Raw genomic sequence first — 26,816 nt, forward strand, 5'->3', positions numbered from 1 at the left:
TTTTTAAGTAGAAAACATTTTCCAAAAAAATGTCTGGTTTCATTTTTCTTTTATTTCGAGCTTTTTCCTTCAAGTCCATATAAACTTGAAAATAACAGAATTCAATCAATTCTGCCTTGAATTTTTTTTCCAAAACCGATAGCATCATATATTAAAAAAAAATTCAGTTCTCCTCTTCCTTCTTAAAGCAGAACATGGAAGGAATGTCTACACTGCCATTAAGGTGAAAATTGGCAGATGACCAACACCCATGTACGCACAAAAGTAAAGACACACGGACAGACAGGGTTATAACTTACACAAGGAGAGAAAAAAAAGGGCACTAATGCACTTTAGTTAACCAGAAGTTTTTTTGTTTTTCATTTTCAGAAAATTTATTGCAGTGAACAAAGATGATTAAAAATTTTATAATTTTTTCACATCAAAATATTCTAAAATGACTTTAACAACTATTAAGAATTTTGTTTTATTAAAGAAATTTATATTTTTGAAAAAAAAAAAAAAAAAAAAAAAAAAAATTGGACCCCCCCCCAAAAAAAAATAATTGTGAACATTTCAAATTATTCTAATTTGATTGTTGCATTTTACATCTAAATAATTTTATTTTCTTGAAGTTATAAAAAAAAAAAATACATTCTTGCCATTCCATAATATTCTAAAAAGAATACTATTTTGTTTTTATTTGTGAATTTAAAAAAATATTCACAAACTAATTATTTTGGAATCTAAAAAGATTACATTTTATTTGTAAATTAAAAGAAATGTTTTTAAACATAATTGTTTATACAGTAAAATTTAAAAAATTAAAATTAATTTGATAAGTGTTTCAGTAGTTAATGTTTTCTGTTGTGTTAATTCGTTTTTATTCAATTTGATATAAATTACAATAAAAGTTTAGTTTGAAGTCATTAAATTTTGGATTGTTTCCTCTTTTCCCTACCATAACTTTTGAAAAAAAAAAAAAATAAAATAAATAAATAAAGAAAGAATACTTCCAGTTAGATAAAATGCCAAAAGATGTTTAAAAAAGAGAAAAGGAAAAAAGAAGGCAGGTGCAAATAGACAAACATTCCTTGTTATAGGAACAAAAAGCAAATAAAAAAAATTTTTTTAAAATAAAAAGAAAAAGTCTGAAGATATTTTTTTATCTCATAATATAAGATGCCATCCATTTTTATTTAAATAAGTTCCAGGCATGTCTATTATGCAGATGACGATGATGATGTTTAAGGAATCCATTTGTTAAATGATAAATTATCTATACTGGTATCAACTTGCGGCCAATAACGAGCACACACAATAAGATCAGGGTTGGTGGGTGGAGGATGATAGAAGCTTTGCATAAAACCAGAAATTAAATCAATAAAAACATTGTGAAGATTTCTTTCATAAACCTCCATGAAGACCAATGTTTAATGTTTTTTACAAATTCTTTTATTTAAGATTTTTTAATTGACAGCGAGCAGAAAGGTTTGTTCTTTAAAAATGGTAAAATTAGTAGAAGCATAAAATAACACAATCCAATTTTTCTTATAAGAAACATCAAGAACAAACAACTCCAATCTTTGTCACCATTTGAAGCAAATAGATTGAATATGTTGTTTTCACTGAAAACAACCAAAAGTCAATCTTAAAAGTAATCACCCTTAACAGATTCGTCCTCCATGTTTTTTTGTTGTTTGCTGAAACAAACGTCATGAATCTGTATTTGAATTAGTAGTCGCATTAATTATCACATTTGAGTATGGCAGTAAAAAAAAACAAAAAAAAAACAAACATGATATATCTTAAAGACCCAAAGGAAATTAACAAAAATAATTTCCCAAATCGAAGAATTAATACATACATTCTATTTTGGATTTTTTTTTTTTTTTTAATGGAATTTAAATTTAGAACAAGAAAGGGTAAAAAGAAATAGAGGGAGAGGGAAAAGGATAGAGACACATTATATATATATATATATATATACACACACACACACACACACAAAATGCGTAAATTTTTTTACTACTTTATTCTTCATTGGAAACAGACATATGTTCATCTAAAAAGTTTATTTATTGGTTATTTATATAATCAATCAGAAACTGCTCAGCCTTAATCTTTAAAAACAGCAAAAACATCATAATGTGTGTGTGTGTGTATATATATATATATATATTATTAGCATTTTATTTCCTTTAGAAATAATTTTAGTTCATATAAAATTTAATTTATATTGATATAAATCTAACACCCTGAATATTACTACCAAAAAGATATGAGAGAGAATTTTCAGCTTGAGCCTAATCACCGTTCTTAGCTTAAAGAAATAGGTGAGGGATGAAGACAGGATAGACTTGGACATTCATTTTGCCACAAATCCTGATCTATTATCAGGAAAGTTCTATGGAGGTAGGAGTAAAAAAAGAAAGAGAAAATCCTTGATGAATTGTCGACACATACACCATTGCACTTTGTTATATTATGTCTTGAGTGAGTGTCATCCAAACAACTCTACAGAATGAGAGAAAAAGAGTTGGAGAAAGGGTGAACGAGAGAGGGAGGGGGAGAAAGGGTGAACGAGAGAGGGAGGGGGAGAAAGGGTGAACGAGAGAGGGAGGGGGAGAAAGGGTGAACGAGAGAGGGAGGGGGAGAAAGGGTGAACGAGAGAGGGAGGGGGAGAAAGGGTGAACGAGAGAGGGAGGGGGAGAAAGGGTGAACGAGAGAGGGAGGGGAGAAAGGGTGAAAGAGAGGGGGAGAAAGAGTGAAAGAGAGGGGGAGAAAGAGTGAAAGAGAGGGGGAGAAAGAGTGAAAGGGAGGGGGAGAAAGAGTGAAAGAGATGGGGAGAAAGAGTGAAAGAGATGGGGAGAAAGAGTGAAAGAGATGGGGAGAGAGAGGGAGAGAAAGAGAGAGGGAGAGAAAGAGAGAGAGAAAGAGAGAGAGAGAGAGGGGGAGAGAAAGAGATATTCCGATGTAAGAATTGTAAAGTTTGCTTGAAAACAGAAGCACAATTGAAAAACTTTATAAAATACAGAAATATCAGAAGGAGCTACAGACACAAAAGAGAAAAAGAATGGCTATTGACCATAAAAACCATAAAAAATGAACAAAATAAAATATCTTGCTTAAAAACAATCAAAATATGTATAATTCTTTCTACTCAGGATTCCCCAACCCACTTTTATCTTCAGGTGGTTTCCCAAAGTAAAAATCAAACAAGGTTTATTACATATTTCTAATTTAGATGTTAAAAACAACATTCATTAATGAGATGCAAATGTGTAAGAGTGTTAAATAAATAATTATTTTCTTCATTAAAATACAACTTCTTTCAAAGAATCTTTTTGATCATTCTATTCTTTCACCTTCCTATTTTCTATGCAGATTAAATGATAAGGATTTATTTTGAGAACAGTAGACTAGCTTAACTTGAGAAGTAACAAAAGAGGAGATTAGGCGAGGAAAGGTTTTGTTTTATGGCATATCACCCCTTTAAATGACAAATTCAGTCAGTTTTATGCTTTAAGTTCTTACTCTCTTCAAATATTCTGGAAAATAAAAAGTGACTGAAGCTGAGAAGATGTGTCGAAATGATTCATCAGATCAACAACGACTCTTACGGTGGGCCTGTTCAGACCGACTGTGAAACACATTTCAAACAATGAAGAAATGATGCTGAATACTTTCCAAAAGATTTTATACATTTCTGCCTGATTTTGACAAAATAAAATGATTAAAAAATATATATAAATTCTGGGCTCGTTTTCATTAAAAATCAATATAATTCAGCCTCAAATTCATAACTTAAATAGATATTTGATCTCAATGGTCATAATGTTATGGAGAAAAATCTTAGCTCAGGCTAAGAAAATTTAGCCTGATTTAACAAATGACCATTTCACCTATCAAATTGTACATTCTCCTAATCATCTAAGATTGATCAGCTATGACATCAGATTACAGCATCAATTCGGTTCTTGTATAGAATTCCTCCTATATTAAAAAAAAATAAAATAAAAATTGTATGATGACAAAACGAAAATAACATATTCCAGAACTCATGTAAATTGATCAAGTAGTTTTATGTCAAAATAAGACAATCAAATTTTATGAATATCTGAGGAGCGAGTCTCTCACCTGCCATTTTTGAAATATAATTTCAAAAAAGCAAAGGGAGCTAACTCAACAATAATTCATACTCATAAGATTTAAGGAGTTTCTTTATAAAAATAAAACTACTTGATTATATGACTTTTTTTTAATATGATATTTTCGTTTCATGATAAATATGTACATCATACAGATTTTTCTTCATTTTTATTTTAATATAGGAAGAATTTTGGACAAGAACCATCAATTCTGTTGAGAACTTTAGACAAAATAGAATTAATCTGTTGTCTATTTTGTACAATTAAACATCATTTTACATTTGCTAAACAACCAATTATCAAGGATTTGTCATTTTTTTTTAATATATACTTATCCGATATCTGATGAACATTATTATTTATCACTCCCTATTTGGAAAACGTACCTCATCCCCCAATCCAATTGAATATTTATCTAATGTTGTTAAATGTTTGTCCCTTAGTTTTATTTCCAAAGCGAACATTTATCATTTCATCCACTTTCAGGAAAAATTAATGTTTACACAAATTGAATAAAAGTCTAAAAGATTGCAATTGTTTGTTGACAAATCAAAAATAATTTACAATTAACGGAGGGAGAATATCAATTTGTCTTTCAATGTAAGAATACATGCATCTCCCTAAAAATGGTTTTCTATGTTCATCTGTGAATTTGAAAATTTACTTTGCTTTTTCTTCATAAAAAATGAAAGTCTTCCATTTAAATATTTGTGTCCATCTGAGTTTTCCTTTATCTGTTTCTATATTTGGATTTAAAATAAAGAACTTTACTCATAAAAAAACAAAACAAAAAAAAAAAGTTAGGAATCACATTTTTGAAACAGAATAAAATAAATAAGCAATATAAATGGGTTTGTTAAAATAATTGCAATAGTGATAAATAAAGTTGCACATGGATTTTGTTAATAAATTTTTTCTACCCCCCCCTTTTTTTTTTTTTACATCTGAATTACAAGAAAAAAAATCAAATGTATTCATAGAGAAGATATTTTAAATTGGAAAGAAAAGTAAAAGGGAGTTAAGGACAAAAGATATAGCCTCCCTTCCTCCTCCAATTTCTGTATGAGAATCTAAGAAATCTTGTTTTAGTCTGGAATAAATTTATCGTTTTTGGATTCTTATAAACAAATCATCATACAAGACCCCCTCCCCCAACCCTTTCCCGAAGAAAAAAAATAAACATCTACAATAACGACACAAATTGCAGCAAACAAAAACAGTTTTAGATGTAATTATCTTTGGTGAAAAAATAATTACTGACAGATTGGATTGGGCATGGGGCTAGCGTGTAAAATCTGAATTTGAAATAATAGTTGCGAGGAATGAAATGAAATATCAGCGAACAAAAAAATTCGGAATCGACATAGAAAAATAGACAGACGGTTGGAACGTGGGATGGGGTGGGTGGAGTGACGACACGGTGGTGATGGTAATTGCCAGATTCCACTTTTCCATTTTTTCCGCAGAATGACTGGCAGTTTTTGTTTTAAATTAAATTGAAACGGCGGTAGAAGTTAGAGAATGCGATACTTGTCACACACGCTCCGTTAGCAGAATGTTGCCGGTTGAGATTTTCAAGATTTTGGGGTTTTGTTTTCCCCTCTGCAATGATGAACAACAGTTTTAATTGAACAAAATAGATTCTGGATCTTGATTTTCCAACAGTGCAATATGTCTGAGGACATCCTTCTTTGTGATGATGCCCAGGAGTCGCCTAAGGAAGAAAAAAATAATCTAGATTTACTTGGAGACATTGTTACATGATAATTTCACAAAACCAGAAATAAAAAGCAACTGATTGGATAAAGAAAAAAATAGAGTAATGAAAAAAGAGTAAAAGGGAGTAAAGAAAAGAGTAAAAGGGAGTAAAGAAAAGAGTAAAGAAAAGAGTAAAGAAAAGAGTAAAGAAAAAAAGAGTAAAGAAAAAAGTAAAAATGGGTAAAGAAAAATGAAAAAAAGAATAAAAAAGAGTAAAGAAAAATAGAGTAAAGAAAGAAAGAGTAAAAAAAGAAAAAAGTAAAAAAGAGTAAAGTAAAAAAGAGTAAAGTAAAAAAGAGTAAAGTAAAAAAGAGTAAAGAAAAAAAAGAGTAAAGAAAAAAGAAAAAGAATAAAGAAAAAGAATAAAGAAAAAAGAAAAAGAGTAAAGAAAAAATAAGAAAAAGAGTAAAGAAAAAAGGAAAAAAGAGTAAAGAAAAAAGAAAAAAAATTAAAGAAAAAAAGAAAAAAAAATTAAAGAAAAAAGAAAAAAAGAGTAAAGAAAAAAGAAAAAAGTAAAGAAAAAAGGAAAAAAGAGTAAAGAAAAAAAGAGTAAAGAAAAAAGAAAAAGAGTAAAGAAAAAAAGAGAAAAGGAAAAAGAGTAAAGAAAAAAAGAGAAAAGGAAAAAGAGTAAAGGAAAAAAGAGAAAAGGAAAAAGAGTAAAGGAAAAAAAGAGTAAAGAAAAAAGAAAAAGAGTAAAGAAAAAGAGTAAAGAAAAAAGAAAAAGAGTAAAGAAAAAAGAAAAAGAGTAAAGAAAAAAGAAAAAGAGTAAAAAGTAAAAAAAAAACAAAAACAAAGGAAAAATGAAATAAAAAGAATAAAGAAAAAAAAGCAAAGAAAAGAGGAAGAAAAAGTAAAATGAAAAAGTCAAAAAGATTAAAGAAAATACAAAAAAAGGAAACAAAAAAATGAAAAGAAAAAGAAACAAAGCTAAGGTGAAAACTACATCCAATTTTCACATATTTCAAATGGTTTCTCTACAATCTACTTTTTGAATCATCATAATTGAATTGTTTGTTGATAACTAATAGCATTGGTCAACTAATTTATTTTATTATTCTATCGTTACTTATAAATAATGAATGAAAAAGAAAAGTTAAATTAGTTGTCTTATTAATAAATATGATGGAAGACCATTGTAGAAACAGAAAACAACTTTCATGAAATTGAACACTCACAGAAAAAAAAGCTATAAACATAGATTTTTACAATAACTACTTGCACACAATTTGACTTATAACAATATCCTTTGTATGATCAACAAAAAATTAAAAAATTAATCTAACAATATGGATTTTTTTCTATTGGATATAAAGTTCTACAATACTAATAAGGACCCTGTGGAAATTCCACTGTGCTTCTTACATCAATCTAAAGGTTACTGACAAAATTATATTCCTTTTGAAATAAGTGTCTGTTAGTGACAAGAAGCAAAAAGTTATTGTTGATATTCTTTAAATAAATAAAACAAATGTGTGTTATTTATTCAAAATCGTAGCAACTGTTTTAAAAACAATATTTTGCTTTTTTTTTTTTTTGCCATAAAAAATTGTCAACAAAATATTCTTCAAAACAATAAAACAGATGCCATTAAAAAACAAAACAAAACAAAAACATCTATTTAGAACTGTACAGTTTTAGTCAAAACGATAACATAATTTGATTTTGGAACAATTCATTTTAAAAATGGATCGTCAGAATTATGATTTAGTATCATCAGATTAATCACTATCTATAATATAGCAAACTATATATTTGCTGATTAGAAATTTGTTTATGCATTTGGAAAATGATAATGTACATAGAAACATAAAACGCCTCAGTGTTAAATTTAATTTCAAAATTAGTTCACTTGAAAACAGAGTTTTCATACATCACACCGAATGTTTTTTCTACAGCCGGCACACTTGTATTTGCCTTCTTCAGATTCTTATGAATGGCTCTGCACTTGGAGGAAAAAGATTGAAACTTCCTGGGCTTTCTTTCTCATCAAATCTTTCTTTGAGTACATATAGAGATGTTGCCATTTTTTAATGTCTTAACATTTTCTAGATATGAAAGAAAAGAGAAAGTTTTTTGAGGACATCATTAACAGAGCAGAAAGTGGTCCATGTGTTTACTTTCAGCAGCCTTGTAACTCTTGCTTACCTGATTTTGTTTTCACATTCCATAAGCAATATTTCTGACAAAGGGGAAGAACTGCTGTTTCCTGGGTTAGAATCTATCCATCTTATTGTTGGCTAATTTTTGATTTTCATGTAAAATTTTTTAGAAGTGACTTCATAACGTTTCTGAAGCAATTTCCATTAACAAAAAAACCCAAAAAACAAAGCCTATGAATATCAACATCTATGTAGGTCATATATAAAAGAATTTTTTGTTTTGCTTTTATTTTGTAGCTGTAAATGCCACATGAATCCAGAAATCTTTCTCTCCCATACTTACCCATTATGAGTAACAAGTGTCTGCCTGAGTCCTAATTTACGGAACATCTCCACCACGGTTTCCATGGGAGTTTGATCAGTGATGGTGATTGGAGCCTATGTGTAGAATTAAGGAGGGGAAAAAAAAATGAGAAAATTTTAAAATCGTTTAAGGAAAAAACAAAACAAAACAATAGTAAAACAAGTGAAGCATGCATGGTCCCCGGTGAGTGCACAGTGAACGAGGCATAAAAAAAATGACTAAGTTCAGCATTTATCATTTGGACACTCCCTTTTTGTGAGGAACAGGTTTTCCCCAACATCGTGGGGAAACAAATAAATGAAATGGCGGAAAGCTGAACTGGCCTTCAGCCAACCTTCATTTCTGCACCTGTGTGAACTCATTTACTTAGCAAGTCAACTTTTTGATTGACATCGCTAAATTTGAACACTTTTCGCTTCCTATGACCTTGTAGCGTAGCGGTAAGATGTCACATTTTCTTTCACTTTCTTTTCCGCATTTGCATCATGGGTTCGAGCCTGCTTGGCTACTAACGCTTTTTTCTTTTACACCTCCAAACACCCGGGCAACGTCAGGTACCCCAAGTAGTAAATAATAAAACCCATTTGTACAAAACTAACAAAAGAAAATCAAATAAAACAATCAACCATACAACTAATTTTAAAGAGATGTTTTTTATTGGTCTACATAACGATTTCTCAATCAAATGGATTTGAAGCATCCTAGAATAGACGATGATCAAACGGACACATTTGCCATAACAGTGCATTTTTTTTTTTTAGCAAACTTTCAGTTCAATTGTAAGTGAACTAAATACAGTGTTTTTACAAAAAAAGTTTTATTGATAAGCACATTTTTTAATTAAGAGTTTATTTACAAAACATTTTGTAGATTTATATATATATAAAAAAAAAATAGCGTGGGGCACACGGCCTTGTCTGATTGTAAAATACACTTAAATATGTTTCAATTCATGCAGATTTTGTATTTATTATTACAGAGTTAATTCTCTATTAAATATCATATATATATTCCATGCCTCCGTTCAGTCTCGAAAGATAAAGTATACCCCCTGTAGGGACAGCTGCACATGTAATTGTGAGGCAAGAGTTGCCTAACCACACCTTTCCTGAATCGGCATTGCTTGAGTCCAGTGGCAAGGAGAAGTCCAGGACGACTGGAAACAATGCCGAGATAAGCGGAAAGCACATACAGCACCTAAAAGTTCCAAATGGTCACCCATCTAGTACTGGCCAGGCTCATCATTGCTTAACTTCAGTGATCTGATGGGAACCGGTGTGTCAAACGCGATTATGCCGTATATCACCATATATATATATATATATATATATATATATATAGTACGGATTTCCAAAATTAAAAAAAAAAAAAAATGATTTGGGTGTCATCAGCTGGAATTGAAACAAACATTTAGCGCTCTAGACACTTTCCCTAGCATTTGAGCTTTTGACAGATAGATAAGAAAATTTTTTAATTAAACCACTTCAAATTATGAATGAATTTGTGCATATGCCAAAGTAATAGAAATATTTTGGCAAGTTGAAATGAACATTTTGCCAACATATTTCTGTACGCGTTATTCAGCCATCCAAACAAAGATTTTACTCATTATAAACTATCCTTGGTGTATGATTACTATTTGCTGTTATTTTCAGTGAGATGTGACCAGTAGTAAAAAAATTTATTGGTTAAATATTTACAGACACACACATACATTCATCAACTGTTTTATTTATGTGGAAAAGTACATAATTTTATTTATAAAACTTTATTTAAGCCAAATGCTTAAGCAAATATAAAAACATTTAAATAAAAAGATGTTGTGCAGAGATGGTGTCAGACAATTTGAAAAAGGTATTAAAAAATATTAGATTGTATTAAAGCAATTCGCTCTTTTAATATTGGATTTTTTGTTATAAAATTTTTAATTTATCATTAATGATAAAACTACAAGAAAAAAATTTGGCATTAAGATAAAATGTAACTTTTTCATTATGGACTGCCACAAATATATTTGATACAAATCTTTCTCTATAAGAAATGTTTAAAGAAATTTCCAGAACACAGCAGAAATACATGCCTTATGGCACAAACACATCATCAAAGACAGACATTTTTCCACTTAAAAAATTTTGTATTTGGTATTATCAAAGCTTTTAAAGATTTGCATAAAAGAATTTACTTTAATAAAAACAATCGAATTAACTTTACAAAGTCCAATAATCCAACATAATTTGAATGCTATTTTAAAAGTTAATAGTTAAAACATTTTTATGTGTCCACATCACATACCATATCTAAGATTCTTCGTAATTTCAATGGGGCTGGTGCCATAACTCCTTGGCTTGGAGGAGTATGGGATGTGAAGTAGACCAAAGAATTGCTGACAATTCCATCTTGGATTTTGCGAGCATTTGCTGAAAGAAAAGCAAAGAAAAAAAAAAAGAAAGAAATCCATTAGAATAACAATAACACAATTTCCTATTCTCCCTATATTAAAAACAAAAATACATAAAAATCTTTATGGTGTATGTATGACAGAATGAAAAGATATTCAAAAAATAAAGTAATTTGATCATGTAGTTTTTAGAAAGAAAGTAATTTTTAAACGATTTTAAGTGATTACTGAGAAATTGTAAAGCTGATCTTGCAAGCTTGAATTGTTGAGTTATCTTCTTATTTCTTCAAGATTGCAACGCGAGACAGTTCTTTCTTGCTCATAAAATTTGATTTTCTTAGGTAAAAGTAAACTACTTGATTAATTTAGGTGGATTTTGGGATATGAAATTTTCTTTTTGTCACGGGTACATTCATAAGGCAGATTTTCATTTTTGTTTTTTAATATAGAGGAAATTCTGAACTAGAACAATTTTTTATGCAAAAATCACCAAGTTTCTGAGATGGATTAAAATTTAGTAAATATGTTAAAATGACGTGCGAAGAATAGAGTTTAACCATTTTTATAAAAATATCATTTATGTATTTAATAACAGATTGTCTATTTTCAGAAAAGTTATCTCAGTATTTCATGAAAGTATGATGAAATCGATCTTTTTATGATTCTCATACAAAAATCAATATATCCGATTCATGGAAAAAAAGAAAAAAAAAAAAAAAAGAAACAACTTTAAGAACTTATATTGAGAACCCATGAAAATATAAAAATCTATTTAAAAAAAAAAAGACATATCATTGGTTGATCAGCTTTAGTGCAATATGTTTTCAAATTTTTGAGATAAGGATTGATAATTTGTATTATTTATACTACTATTGAGTGTTACATTCATAACCTAACTTCCGACCTGCTTTAGATGCATTTTTTTTTTCAACTTGTAAATTTTATGTTGAATTTTGGAACTGTCCAGGTTTCCAAGTTCAACATCCAAATTTCCAAGTTTGGAAACATGTACCTGAAAAAAGTTGAAGGTTAGATTGGTTGAAATGTTAAAATAACAACTAAGATGACAATAGTAATATGAATAATATAAATATTGCAAAAGTGCATTAAATATTCATTTTTAACAATATTCAGATCTATCTAAAAAGATACAAAAGAAAAAACTAATTATCAGATCTATTTTTAAAATAGAAAAGAAAAACTATTTACTTATAGCAATATGCAAATCTCTAAAATAGAAAAGAAAAATAAAAGAAAAAACTATTTACTTATAGCGATATTCAGATCTCTGCGCAAAACAAATCCAACCAAATACTGTGACTCCCTTGATACAACTACAGGGAAACCATTATGTTCCGTCTCTCGCAGGATGCATTCTGTAAAAGAAAGAATCAAATTACATTCTTGCCAAAATTTTCAGCCACTAACTGGATTTACAGACTAGCTATCGCTTCACAAAATTTGTTACTTGAAACACTTTAAACAAAATATTTACACATACTTTCTCGTTTATCCATAAAAAAAAAATATGCACTAACAGTTTGGTTATTTTCATAAAAGTTTATGTTTTAAATGTGACAGAAAGGAAAACAAATAAATCAATTTGCTTTTTCATTTGCAATTTAGAAATAGATCACTCGTTGAAAAATCTAAAGAAAGGCACGTTTGAAGACAAATGGCAAATATTCATCCAGGAAATAAAACAATATAGCAAAACAAACTGTTCGTTGCATTAAAAAGCAAAGCAATCATTGGGGTAAAAAAAAAACTAAACAAAACACTAACAAATAATAGTTAATTAATAAAATGTCTTCTTAGTCAATATGCTAATTAGTTAATCTTGCCACATTTATTGTTATGCTAAAATAGAAAATTTTTATCCTTGAAGAATAAATGCAATTTATTTTGTTTCAAATTTCCTATACAGTTTAAATTGTGCTTGTTTCACCTACACCTAATTTTTACTCCTGTGTAACCTCAATGACCTCAGAGATTAATTTTAATGACATCAGTTTATTTATAACGTTTTATCCTTATTATTCTTTATGGTGAGCTTGTAATTATTGCTTTGTATTTGTTTCTATAATAGCAAAAAAAAAAATAAATAAAAAAAAACAAAAAAAACTTTCCTTTGTTATATATAAAATTTGTCAGTATAATTTGTACTTTATGCCAAATTCTCAGAATATCCATAATGTGAAAAATAGCTAAAATAAATAAAAGTACATATGTATTGAATAAAGTTAAATGTATTCATTTTTCTTTTCTAGATAGAAAACTATTCATGATCTTAGAAGAAAGATCAGATCAATTAGGTTTTAAGGAACCCAGAAATGAGCAAAGATGAAAAGAATGCATTCTTTGGATCTACAGTGGTTTCTTCTTTTAAATGTAGGCCGAGTAATTGTAGAGAATGGAGTAATTTGAAAACAAAAATTTACAACATTGAAAGTATACATACCCCCCCCCCCTATCTAGTAAATAAGGACAATGTTTAGTTTACAAAAGTATAAGTAGACTAAAAGAAAACAAAAAATAAATATTCAATATCACTAAACCCCCCTTCTTGAAATAAACTTTTCTCTATATCAAAAACAATGTCGTGATGAAAAAGGACAGAATTCTGGTTTATTGTTCATTTGTTTAGTGTCCACAGGTCAATTAGAAGAAACAGTGTAAACCTGAATTTGTACCATTTATATTTGTTTATTTCTGGCGTCCTTGAAATTGAATTGCTCTGAAAAATACAATCAAATGAAAGAGGAGGAGGGGGGGGGCTTACCTATTTCTTCTACAGTCATAGAATCCTGTGTTATGACGCATAAAGGAGGATCATTGCGCCTGAAAGGAAAAAGAAAGGCAATGAAGACAATTTCAAAGAAAAAGAAGTAAAAAAAAAGTTTGGGATATAGAGACAAGACAGATTAGCATCTTAAGTTGACAGAGATCACATTTTTGCTTTTGTGTATGAAAAATCTATTTTGTAGTTTTTACAGAATTATCCAATCAGACTGTAAAATTACAATATCTTTATTATTGATTGCAGATGGTTAGTTGTTAAGGAGATGCATACACAAGAATTTGATGGGTTGATTCTTCTTGGGTTCAAATCGTCAATTAACTCCAAGATTCATTTCAGGTTATTATTATACAACTATTTGTAACCACCTCAAATGTCTCCTTGGGACAACATCGTCACTGTAGCCACATCCCAAGAAAATTTTTTTCAGTGATAGTCATTTCACTGAATTGATCTGACTTTGGTTTGACTTAATTACACCTGTGTATACCTTTTACTGAAAATGACCTTCCAAACCAACATTTAACTATCTTTTTGAAAATCAATCATGTTTGTTGTTTTTTTCCCATGTAGATGCCTGGTGTCAAGTTCATAATTTTTATTCAAATGACCTTTTGGCATATCTGATAATTATTTTATCTTCTTTCTTGCATATTGTTGCCAGGTATATCTCTCATCAAAATGATTCCTTGGTACACACAGCTTGGGTATTTAACAGTTGAACTCCAGTTTGTTCTTGATATCCCAAGTCTCTCAAAGGCCAGGAGTCATTTTTATATATATATATATGATTTATTAAATAGAAAAATGTTACCTGAAGATCAGAGAGAGATTCAATGCATTTAAGATTAAGTTATGTTGTGACCCCCACCCTAGTATCTTTCATGGGGCTAAATGGAGAGCGAAAAATTTCATGCCTGTTCTGATTTGTGTGTTGCCAGAAAAGACAGAAAATTCTCTCTCCCCAGAAGTTATGTGATTTCACGGCCTTTCATTTCTGGGGTCACCTTTCACCCTTAGGTGTCATTCAAACTTACAACCTTGGTTTTATAACTAAAAGTATAGATTTGCAGCATAGAATAAAGATCTAAAAGCAAAAAGAGAGTCATTTGAATCAAACCCATTTCCATTCATTCTTATTAATGGAATGAGAATAAAAGTTAATTCGAAACAATCTGAAACAGGGAGGAGGGAGATGAGGATAGATGAAATAATGTTGAATGAGGTCATCAAGTGCATTCACATAATGTCATAAGAGAAAAGAATGGAAAAAGGAGATCGTTAGAATGGAGTTTGAATTTATTAAGCCTTTTTAGACATTCTTCTCATTTCAATTTTTACTGTCAGGTGGGGGGGGGGTAAAAAAAAAGAATCAATATCCATTATTGTACTAAATGAGTTAATCAATGTCTATTCCCCACCCCCAAGGCCTTTTCACAATATATGTTATAACACAAAATACATGCTAAAATATATCCTAGTGCTGAGAGTAAATTACATTTGAAAAAAAAAAACAAAAACAAAAAAAAAACAACAACAACTTAATTAGTTGCAATTTATACTTAACTGAATAAGTCACCCATCTCTAAGTTATCTATATATTTCTATTGCCTTCTTTCACTATGTTGCTTCAATCATTCATGAATATTTCTTAATGTCTCTGTAATAATTTAGAGAAAGAGTAACTATTTGTTCAGCATTGCCATCTCAATTACATACATGTCCGTACAGACCGCAACTACATATGTAAATTAGATGGCAAAATACATCTCTTTACTTCGGTATAATAAGAATAAAACTTAACAATATTTAATAAAGAAAATATAGTATCAAAAAGACTTATTTTTTTTAGTCATTCAAGAAGAATGTCTTAACATATGTCACTGTTCATGAATTTTTGAATAAAATCAAAGTAGAATAGTGGTAATAATTGTGACCCAAGGGGTCACAGATATCTATACTATATATGTATAATTGAAATACAGAGATCAAATTCTCTTAAAAATTTCTAAAATAATGTTATTTCTAACTTGATTAAAAAAGTAAAATATAATTATTTGGTTTAGTTTATGAAATTTTTCTTGCTAATAAAGTATAAGAATTGGAGAAAGATACATAAGGTGATATTTTCAATTTAATACATCAGGCATAAATACTAATAAAATAGAACGGTTGGTCAAATTAAAATTTATGGATGAATTAAATCAATGAAGACAATTATTCAAAACGTTATTAAATATAAATTTCTTACTTTGGAAATTTAAATCATATTTTTAGAAATTCCATAAAAATTATGCTCGTCTTGCATTAAGCACAAAAGTTACTTTATAATATCCGACTTGAAATTCTTTAAATGTAGCTTTCATAAAAAAATATAATCTATTCAAACATCCTTGATGACAAATATGAAATAAAAATGGCAGATAAACAAATGAGTAGTGAAACGGAAAATATTACATCTAGTTTTCATACTTACCATAAAAAAAAAAGAAAAAATATAAAAGACATGATAAAAAAAATTCATAGAAATTTTCTATTTATTTGAGATGGATAGAGAATTGAATGATGATGAATACTACAAGAGGATTAAGAACCTTCACATACATCTCACTCAAAACAGCCAACAAAGAAAACAGCAATTCTTCCCACTTTGTCAGAAACATTGCGGATGAAACTGAGGTGGAGGGGTGGACACGAGAGTTATGAGGCTGCTGAATATAAACCAAAGATCCCTTTCAGGACAATGACTTTGTTATAGGACCCACCCCAATATTTTAAGGGTTTTCTTGATGATATCAACACGTTTACTCTTCATCTATAAATCACAAATGTGACTGTAAATGTGGTTAACTAAAAAAACCATGTAACATTGGTGTGAACGTCCAAAGCATAACACCAGCTTGCATACTGACTCATAACTGTAAACTTCCTCTTTTGCATAGGCACGTTAATTTTATTTTAGAATTTTTTAGATGAGGATAATTTGTATCATCTGGCCTACTTTTCTCATCTTTAATACTATTCTCACAACACTGATCCTCACTTGACCTCAATTAAAATGAACTGCTCTCGTCACGTCACATTCTACTTTCACAAACTTCTGAGACTGACCTTCACTCCTGACCCAAAATAGAAGACTTACATCAAATCTGTTGCCAAGGTTGCTGGAAAAAAAATGATTGGATCATTCTACCACTCTCAATCCCGACACAATCCTCTATCTGTATAAGAGCCAAATGAGTACTGTTGCCACACCTGGAGAGGAGCTGCTGTTCAGAGCATTCTTTCCTGTCTCAATAGAACTTAAAACTGCCTACAGAATCTGATGTACTTTTCTCTTTGCAGCATCTTTCTTACAGAAGAGACGTTGCAAGTCTATCTCTACTCTATTGATATTTTCAATGCAAGTGCTCAGTTGAACTTCAATCTTTGCCTGCCTCCCTCCCCAGCAAAACACTCACAATAAACACCCGTCCAGTTACAACCATTAACAATTTCTCCTACTTTCTATCCGTGCCCAAATCTAAATGCAAATTCCATGCACAAGGTTTCTTTCCTAGAACTGCCCACATGTGGAACTCTTCTACCGCAGATCTGCTTCCCAGTTGGTTACAACATGACCATTTTCAAGTTCAATGTAAACAAGTTCTTTTTGAGCCATCCTCTTAGATCAAATAATACTCAATTCCCACTACTACTGATCATTATGCTGTTGTCTCACTGAATTAATTCATCCTTAAATGGCCTTCAGGTCTTGACAAGTGGTAACTCTTTTGTAAAAAAAAAAATTTGGTCAATGTAACCTCAAACCTTCTTGTCAAACTTGGGTGTCTATATGGAATTTTCTACTGACTTTAATTTAATCCAAGGGGGTAGATTGTTCCCATCCTGTCAGTCATGATAAAGTAGAATGTTAATTAGTTTTTTAAGGATTTAGTTTGAAGTTCAAAATAGATTCCACAGTTTGACAAAATGCATCAAAAGAAGGCTAGAGGTTACATCGGCTGAAAAGTTGTGAGAATAACACCGAAGAGAAGAATAGTTTGAATAATCCACATAATACATGTTAATCTTGTTTACAACAAGTCTTAGAACTTTTTGATTTCATCAAAAACACAAATCTTTTAATAAAAAAAAAATTATGCAAAAATTAAAAACAAAGAAGAAATATTTTCTTCATCTGAAAAACAAATTAAATGAAAATGTTGCATGCAGAAATGAATAAAAGAAAACAAAAACACAAACAAATCTTATTGTATCAAATCATGCAATCATTTTTGTTTTATTTCTACCAACAGAAGATTAATGATAGCAAGTTCTACCATTTTTGAATGCTACTAACAGAAAGATTTCCAAGATACACCTGAAGAAGGTTGGAGATTACATTGGTCAAAACGTGAAAATAACACTCAAGATGAGAACAGTAGTCTGAATAATCCAATCATTTTTTTTCAGTTACGATGTAGAATATGATGTTTTCCTGGACCCTGGTTACGGTATTTGCCCTGCCTTATGGTGGTATTTATGTTATTTGATTATATACATGTATATTATATATTGTACTGTATTTTGTTATTAATTTTAATATGTATTGTATAAAATTTTGCTTAGGCCCCGCCATACGGCGATTTCACCTTACAATCCCAACCCTGGAATGGATTAATGTTGTATCCTGGGGTGTATAAACATAAAACAATATTTTCTACTATTAAAAAAACACTTCATATATTTTTTCATTATTAAAATGTCATTTTTTTTTTGTTTTAACATATTAAAATAAAGTGGTCAACTAAAGTCAAACGTGACCTGAGGGCTCCTTTTTCATTAGCTACCACACAAAGGTGTAGAGGGGGGGCACCACTCCTTTCCCCAAATTACTTCACTTAACCTTCATCCTCACCTTATAATGCTGAGTGTTTAGCAAGGGCAACATTAAATACCATTTTTATACGTCTTTAGTATGATTTGATGAAGGATTGAACACTGGTCTCCCAGCTGATTAGCAAACACTTACCATCATACAAAATAGGTCAGTAAATATGATATTAAGAAACTACAATTTATTTTAATGAATATAAAAAAACCAAAAAAAAACCAATTCCCTTTAACTTCTCTAAAGCAATTTTAAAGTGAAATATCCCTTAGAAGTCAAAAATGCAAACAAACTATTAAATGAATTCAGAAATGGTAACTGTGCAATGATTTGGTAGGCATGCTGTCAAGGGTAGTTTAAAATGAGATATGAAATCATGCCCCACCCCCTTCAACAGATGGAAATAGGAAAAAGAAATAGATAGCAGGCACTGCTAATGAGAAAAAAGAAAGGAGAGAGGTTATGAATAGATGCAAAAAACAAATGAAAGGGTCAATAATTAAACCCTAAATAACAAGGCAGAAATTGTTGGTGAATGGATTCAAAATAAAATAAACAAAAAATGTAAACCTTAAAGAAAATGGTTAAAATTCTAAATGAATATTTTCATGACATTTGAAAAACAGTTTTCAGATTAAGAAGGTGCACAATCTAAAGAATTTTTTTGCTCAAAAGATAAAAGATTATCATATGAGAGAATCTCTACTTATGTAAAAAGGACTTTGTATGTCTGTGTGTGTGAGCTCGTTCTCTATGGACTGAAACGACCAAGCTGACTTTTTAGAAATTTCACACAACTGTTCTTTATGTGTCTGGCAGTGTTCTTAGATAGGTTTTATATCAGAATACTTCCTCAATAAGCATCAAAGCTCGATAATAACAAAAATCCCATTAAATAATGAACAGTCCGATTTTGACCTAAGTTAATACCCTTATGCAGACTAACATCACAAGTGCATTAAAAAAAATTTATTACCGCACAAGCAGAAAGGCATGGTGAATAAAATCAACAGTAAATTCTTTGATAAGACAGGGGTGCATTCAAGAAGAATAGTTTCTGCTTAGAGCATAATTGAACCATGATACTTGACTTATTTTTTAAACTATCAGTCAAGCCATTATATAAAAATAATTTTATAAAATCAACTGTAGGTTCTCTACAGTGCAATGTAGACTACAATGTATTGTGGACTAAGTCACTGTGGGGAGGCATGTGAAACTTCCTTCTGGTGCATCATGGTCGGTCCCCTACTAGAGCAGGCAATCAATTGATTTGATTGAAAAATGGACGATTTCACCGATTTCGAAGACAACAAAAGTATTGCAAGTGTGGAACATTCGTTGATTATAATTCAATCCTTGTTGGTTAGATAATAAATAAAATTTTGTTATTTCTCTATTTCAAATAACCTGCATGTATTTTTGGTAATTAATATGAAAACAATTCCAAAGTATAACAGTGTCTTCTCCTTTTTATTAAAAGAAAAGGAATAAAATATAGCCAATATATTTAAAGAAATGAATTTGATATAAAAAAATTATGAATAATGATGCCATTCCAATGTTAGCAACCATTTGTGATTATAATACAAAACTATTAGGTTGTAAAAATGTCGTTTATATATATATATATATATATATATATATCTGATAAAAAACATTTTTGCACCAACCTAATAAAAAAAAAAAATCTATACATAAAAATATATATACAAAAATTACAACATAATTGATCAGGCAAGTACCTTTAAAGAATTTTTTCAAGTCTATATTGTATAACAATATAAATAAGTATTCCTTTATATAAAACGTTTAAAAGAATGAATAATGGAAAACAATGTATACAGTAGAAATACTCCAACCATTTGTGTAAAAAACAAAAACAAATTAATAACTGAAACTGCAGAATCTACTTTGTTTTAAATGGAGACAAAGAACAAATTTTCTTTTTTCTTTTTCTAGTGAAATATTTAAAAAAAACTGGTTATTCTTAAGTGTATCATTCAATCTGTGAAGTTAGCAATGAACATGTTATTTTAAATATGACATCATCATCATTGGTTTTATATGTTTCACATGATATGTGGACGGCTTTTAAAAATTGTCTCAAAATTATCTCTGCCCAGGTCTTTATTTATCCCTCTTTCTATTAATTCCGTCTGATCATTTACTCCTATATTATCAATATGCGATTTTTATTGTAGTCATATTCAAGTCCACGGTACAGTGATATAATAAAGAAGTAAATAAAAACAAAGAAAAATTATATTTTGTGCACCAGATCGACATTTGACATACAACAATTACATAAAACAAAAAGAACAAACAAAAAAGAAAAACAAAACTACTACGGCAACCATATTATGTAAAGCAGCCAATCAAAAACAGTTAAGCATTCTACATTGGCAGGGCACAGGGATTGGAAATAGATTTATCAGAAAATACAGCACTTACACGCCTAGTCCATATCTCCAGTACCTTTGCATGGAAGAAGAAGAAATGAAAAAAAAAAAAAAGAAAAACAGATGAAATGATTTCCATTTCTTCCTACTTTAACTTTTTTCCTGTAATTTTTTTTTGAATTTTCATCATCTCTAAATTTAGTTTCTACCTTCACCCTCACCAATGTTCGAAAATATATTAATATTTCTATACAATGTTATTCTTGTTATTATTGTAATAACTAATCAACAGCAACATTTTTGTTTCATGGTTACTTCCCTTTTGGAGAACTCTTTAATCAAGTACAAAACTATAAACTCCCACACTACATATCAATTAATCTGAGCTGAAAGAAGCCTTTTATCATTCTTGTTTTTCATTACGATTAATATTTAATTTTTAAGTAAGTAGGAACGATTCACTTAAGTGGGAAAAGAAAAATGTAAAATTTTATTTGATGGATAAGAGAAAGGAAATAGTATTTATTTTGAGAAAAAGTTAATTAATGAAGTAAAAAATATTAATTTTAAGTGATAAATTAATTTAGGAAAACTTGATTAGGAAAGATGGTCTTTTGAAAAGGGAGAAATTATTAAATTAAAAAGTAGTAATAATTTACTTGATTTAAAATGACATTCCAATTTATAAAGTGAAAATCATAGCACGAATGAGAAAGTAATTTGACAGCAATTAGGCTTGAAGTTCTTCAAGTTGATTATATGCAAAAAAAAAAAAAAAAGAAAAAAAAGAAAAAAGTGAAACATTCTAAAAATTGGTGGATTCTAAATTTTAAGTGTGGAAAATAACAGTGCAGTGATAAAAAAAAAATCTGATAAAGTATTGATCCAATAAAATTATCTTGCTGGATTTAAGTATCACATCTATATTTCCTTTATACCAACTAAATCCTTGAGGAATCTATATACATGACAGAAAATTGTTTGTGTACATATCCACAGAGAGGAATAAGCTGGGCGAGAGAGGAAGGGAAAATGGGAGAGCATGAAAAAGAGAAATATAGACAGAATGAGGTAAAAAGATAGGAGTTTTAATAGAAATATGATACACTTTTGCTTTGGGCAATGCTAGGTAACCCTGTTAGTTTTAAATAATGAATAAAATAAACTAAGAGAGATAAATCTTTGCAGCTTAATATATGATTACCCCACCCCCCCATATGAGTTATTATTGAGGACTTTTTCTCCCATTACTTCTCTATATTAATAATGTCTTGTGATCACTTCATGTGTTTCTGTGTACGTGTGTGTTTCTCACCTGTATGTGACTTTTAATCTAAATTAATTTAAAAATGTGCAACCAATAAATCTTAAAATGATATTTAAAAATGTTAATTTTTTTAATTGTTCAATGTAAATATATGAAAGAGCTGACCCAATTCTAAAATCTAGAACTTGTTCATATTTTTACCATAACACCAGGTTTCATAGGTCTAAGAGAGTATCTTAGATAATTAAAATTATCCACAAAAACAGCATTTTGTTGAGAACTGTAAATGTGTGTATGTGTGTGTGTATATAGGAGTTAAATCACAGATTTGATAATCAAATAAATTATTATCTTATTAAATATTATAGTGAGATAATATTTTCAAGACGATCCCAGCCAAAAAGGGAAAGCTCAATATATAAAATAGAGCAAATATAAATGTAGGAATTATAGTTAAATTCCGTGGATTAAAAATATATATATATAAATATATTCAAGTTAAGAATTTATTGTTTGGAACAAGGAATTTATGGAAAAGAATATTTATTTCCTTAATACATGGATTTTCAAAAATGGCTCATATCATCAGAGGTTTTCATTTTTTCAAATGTTATAGATTACTCAATTGCTTCTGATCTTTTTTCCTTAGATTAATATCCGTCCGACCTGGCAGAAATATCCTGCAAATAATTGTGCCTAGTCTGTATGATATCCTTCATCTATGTTTTTTAAAATAATTGTTAATAACATTTTCAATATATGTTTGTTAATAAGCAAAATATATATTTCTTCATAATTAATCATTTTACTAACTTCATTTTCCTCTGATGATATGAGCCATTATTGAAAATGCATGGATTAAGGAAATAAATATAATTCTTTTCCATATATCACTTGTTTCAAACAATAAATTCTTAACTTGAATAAATTTATATATAGTTTTCATCCACAGATTTTAACTATAATTCCTACACACACAACCATATATGTATGTATGCTAGTAGGCCACCTGGCATTGCCCGATTGAAAAATACACTTATAAATTATAATTCATATTTATTATAGAGTGCCAATTCTCTATTGATTAATACACTTTACCCAATATATAGTAGTAATTTCAAAAGTAAAAAAAGTCTAAATAGGGTGCCATCAACTAGAATTGAAACCAAAACATATAGCTCTGCAGCCCTATTCATTACCACCAGTACTATGTCCTTACTCATATAAAAACTTAAAAAATAGCATAAAAGATATAAATGTATATTTGAGCATTTTAAGTCAATGTATGTTTTGCCAAGTACCATTTTTTTTTCTTTAGACTCCTTAACAGCTATTTTTACCAACTAAAAATCAAATCTGTTCCACAGATCCAAATTCCCTATATATCAAGTTTTAAGTCTGTAGATCAAAAAGTTTTTATATGAGTAAGGACATAGTATCGATGATAATGAATGTATATAGTTGTTTTTTTTCTTAGATCTTCTAAATGTCCAATTAATATATTTTGACAGACTCTAACACAAATATATACTTGCAATACTTTAAGCAAACTACAATTCTCTATGCAGCCCCCGCTAGTTTTAAATAAATTGCAGTTATGCACATTAGTTTATTGCAAATAGTAACAATAATGAATGAGAGTTAGCTGGTCGAAATCAAAGTCAGTTATATGCTATTTAGACCCAACTTTTAAAATCTGGCCAACATTATTTTATGTTAGATGAAAAAAAAAAAAGATAAAATACAAAGTTTAACAATTTTTTAACTCCAAATTATCTCTCGGTCAGATTGTCTTTATGATTGATTACCTTCATATTGCTAAGATTGATTAAAAAATATTTGGAGTTTCTTGAAGGCTGGGCCATTTATTATACAAATTTAACTATAGCCAATAGAGAAAAGTAAAGGAAAAAAAATCAAAAGAAAAGTTATTTTATAATAAACACTATTTGGAGAGATTTTTTTCTTCTTATAAGTAAAAATGTAATGCTATTAAATACATTTTTATTACAAAAATTTTCTTTTAATCTATTTAAAATTGAAATAAATTCAAGATAAGAATAACCGAAGAAGACTATATTTTTTTGTCTAAGGCAGACATGTAAAACATATGGACTGTCTAACCTATCCTGATTTTTCTGATTGAAAGAATTAAAAATCTGAAATAAAAAGAATTATTGTTGCAAGCTGAAAAATCGCACAAGAATCATTATAATATTAATAAATAGCATTAGGCATCATTAGTTTTGCTAGACATGCAAAATTAAAAAAAAAATGAGCTGCTGAAGAAATGAAAAGAAGGCTGGTGTATATACCGTGGCCGCATGACATCTGCTGCCATAGTTGTGTGTGTGAACTCTTCTTTGCTGTCTAAATACGGATAGCCATTCAGTCGTATATGAGCATCATAGCTAAAAAGAGAATTAAGGAAAAGAAACGAAATGGCAGCAAAATGCAAGGAGACTAACAAAAAAATATTTGCAATAGTCTAAAAATAAATCCCAGAAAAAAAAAAAAAAAAAAAATTGTTGTCCATGGAATTGTCATTAAAATTCACAATCTTTTCTGCATTCGAATACTGTGGAGATAAGTGGAGCAATAGGCCCCATGATGCAGGACTTCCTCAACAGCCATGGTCTATTAATAACACGACACACTGAGACTATTGCGAATTGACTTTGCTCTGTGAGCACCTCTTCATCGCTATTATGACTTAGAGCAATTAAGAGAATTTACAAAAAAATTCATAAAAATCAAAAGGATACATTCCTTCTCGACCCAGTGCATCACCAACCCATTTACTGGTCATTACTGCAGCCATCATAGGTACAATATATAATAATCCACCCGTCAATTCAAACATAATCACAACCAACGACACTGCAATTGTGGAAAAGAAAAAAAGAAATTAATATCCAATAGTGTAAGTGTACATTTTAAACATAAAACATTTTTATAAATTTAACGTTTAAAGAAAAAACAAAACAAGTGCAATTATTTTTTAATAAATACATCTATTTATTAAAAACCAACTTTTTGATTTGTAAAAGACATTAAACCATAAAACCTTACTTCAACATCATTTGAAGGCATCCCAAGCATTACCACCTACAGCATGGCATGTAAAAAAAAAAAAAAAAAATCCTGGATTACCCTGATGAAGGTTCTTTTACGAATCAAAAATTTGCTTTTAAATAAATGTATTTATTAAAAAAATTAATACCCAATAGTGTAAGTGTAAAAAAACATACTTTTATCAATCTTTTTGAATTTACAGTAAACATTAAAAATGAATAAAAGCAAAAGCGATTTTCAATTGTGACTAATATAGAAGCACAAAAAAAAAAGTAAAAAAAATAAAAAAATAAAATAGAAGTAAGGAACAATAATTTACTAAAAAGAGTTATTTCCCTTAGCCGATTTTCCTTTTAAAGTCTCTACCAAGTAGCCTATTTTAAAAATAATTTAAATGCTATTTAGGTCCAATTTTTAAAATCCAGTCACTATTCTTTTATTTGAAATGAAAAAAAAAATAGTAAGACAAAAATAAAAAAATACAAAAATATCAAGTATACAATATCAACTAACTAAATTATCTTTTGTAGCTTCATATTCAAACAAGAATATTGTTTTTCATCATTTTTTTTACAGCATTTGTAAACTTAAAAGTTCATTCTACTTTTATAATTTGTAATTTAAACATACAAAACAAGTTTTATCACTATTTGAAAATAAATTACAGTGAAGTATGTTAGTCTTTTTTAAATGAAATGATGCAATGAATTGCTTCGTGAGAAACAAAGTTTTATTTATCAGCTTAAATACTATTTAGCGCTAACTTTTGAAATACAGCTAACATTTTATGTTTTATAAAACAAAGTTCTTCTCACCAATTTTTTGTTTGTCCCCCTTAGTCTGTGTTCATAACTATAAATTATCACACTGCCAGACCGGGTCATATATATATATATACCTACTAGCATTTCATCCCGGTGTTGCCCGGGTGTTTGGAGGAGTATATTGAGCATAAAAAAAAAAGCGGGGAATTTTTTAAAGTTTGACCCCTATTATGACCTCTTAACATTTATTGTTTTAGACTCAAATCAAGTTATTAAGTTATACCCATGTCCAAGGAACCTACATCTAAAATTTCAAGTATTTAGACCCAAAATTGCCGAAGGAGTTCGGTAGAGTTCTCAAAGATCAAATCGTTGAACTTTGACCCCTTAACAGCCACATTTTTGGCCGAAAACGGATTACAAAGATTTTCCCAAATCTCAGTATCCTGTATATCAAATTTCGAGTCTGTAGACGGAAAATTGACAGAGCTATTGCGTAGAAAAATGTACACAGACACATATATATATATATATATATATATATATATATATTTATTATATATAGATTATATATAAGTCTATAACAAATAACATGGTACAACAATAACAAACGAAAATTGGCTTGTTAGAATCAGTTTGATCTGTCAGCTCGAATGCTATTTAGATCCAAATATTAAAATCCAGCCCAAATCTATTGTCAATAATCATTGCTACGCGAGATGATTTACAATTTTCTTGCATTAAAGCAGCGTTCCACAAAAAGTTGCTGAGGATTCTGCAAGAATAAGTGAGATAAGCTAATGAAATTTTGAACTTTTATATGATTTTTTTAATGAATATCAACCATCAATGGATTATTTAATGTCAAAAGAAATTCTTTGATAGG

General features: G+C 29.2%; 1 protein-coding gene and 1 pseudogene across 20 annotated transcripts in view; both read right to left on the reverse strand.

Moving 5' to 3' along the window:
* Nucleotides 1–4,942: 4,942 nt before the first annotated feature.
* The window catches only part of LOC145277634 (H(+)/Cl(-) exchange transporter 3-like), a 321,789-nt gene continuing 299,915 nt past the window's right edge, over nt 4,943–26,816 (reverse strand). For 11 of the 20 annotated variants that reach the window (XM_080129195.1, XM_080129196.1, XM_080129200.1 and 8 more), the window contains 8 exons: nt 24,857–24,971; nt 24,407–24,502; nt 20,877–20,900; nt 13,532–13,590; nt 12,018–12,125; nt 10,644–10,768; nt 8,331–8,425; nt 4,943–5,844 (listed from right to left, as the gene is read on the reverse strand). In XM_080129195.1, the coding sequence (XP_079985321.1) occupies nt 5,754–5,844; nt 8,331–8,425; nt 10,644–10,768; nt 12,018–12,125; nt 13,532–13,590; nt 20,877–20,900; nt 24,407–24,502; nt 24,857–24,971 (713 nt within the window). In that variant the 3' untranslated portion in view covers nt 4,943–5,753. The remainder of the gene's footprint in view (nt 5,845–8,330; nt 8,426–10,643; nt 10,769–12,017; nt 12,126–13,531; nt 13,591–20,876; nt 20,901–24,406; nt 24,503–24,856; nt 24,972–26,816) is intronic. The other 9 variants (XM_080129203.1, XM_080129198.1, XM_080129202.1 and 6 more) reach the window with 1 other exon arrangement.
* LOC145278621 (5S ribosomal RNA) lies at nt 9,537–9,654 on the reverse strand (annotated as a pseudogene).

The sequence above is a fragment of the Euprymna scolopes genome, chromosome 6, assembly GCF_053919585.1.
Source record: "Euprymna scolopes isolate OS-2025 chromosome 6, ASM5391958v1, whole genome shotgun sequence".
Classification (NCBI taxonomy): domain Eukaryota; kingdom Metazoa; phylum Mollusca; class Cephalopoda; order Sepiida; family Sepiolidae; genus Euprymna; species Euprymna scolopes.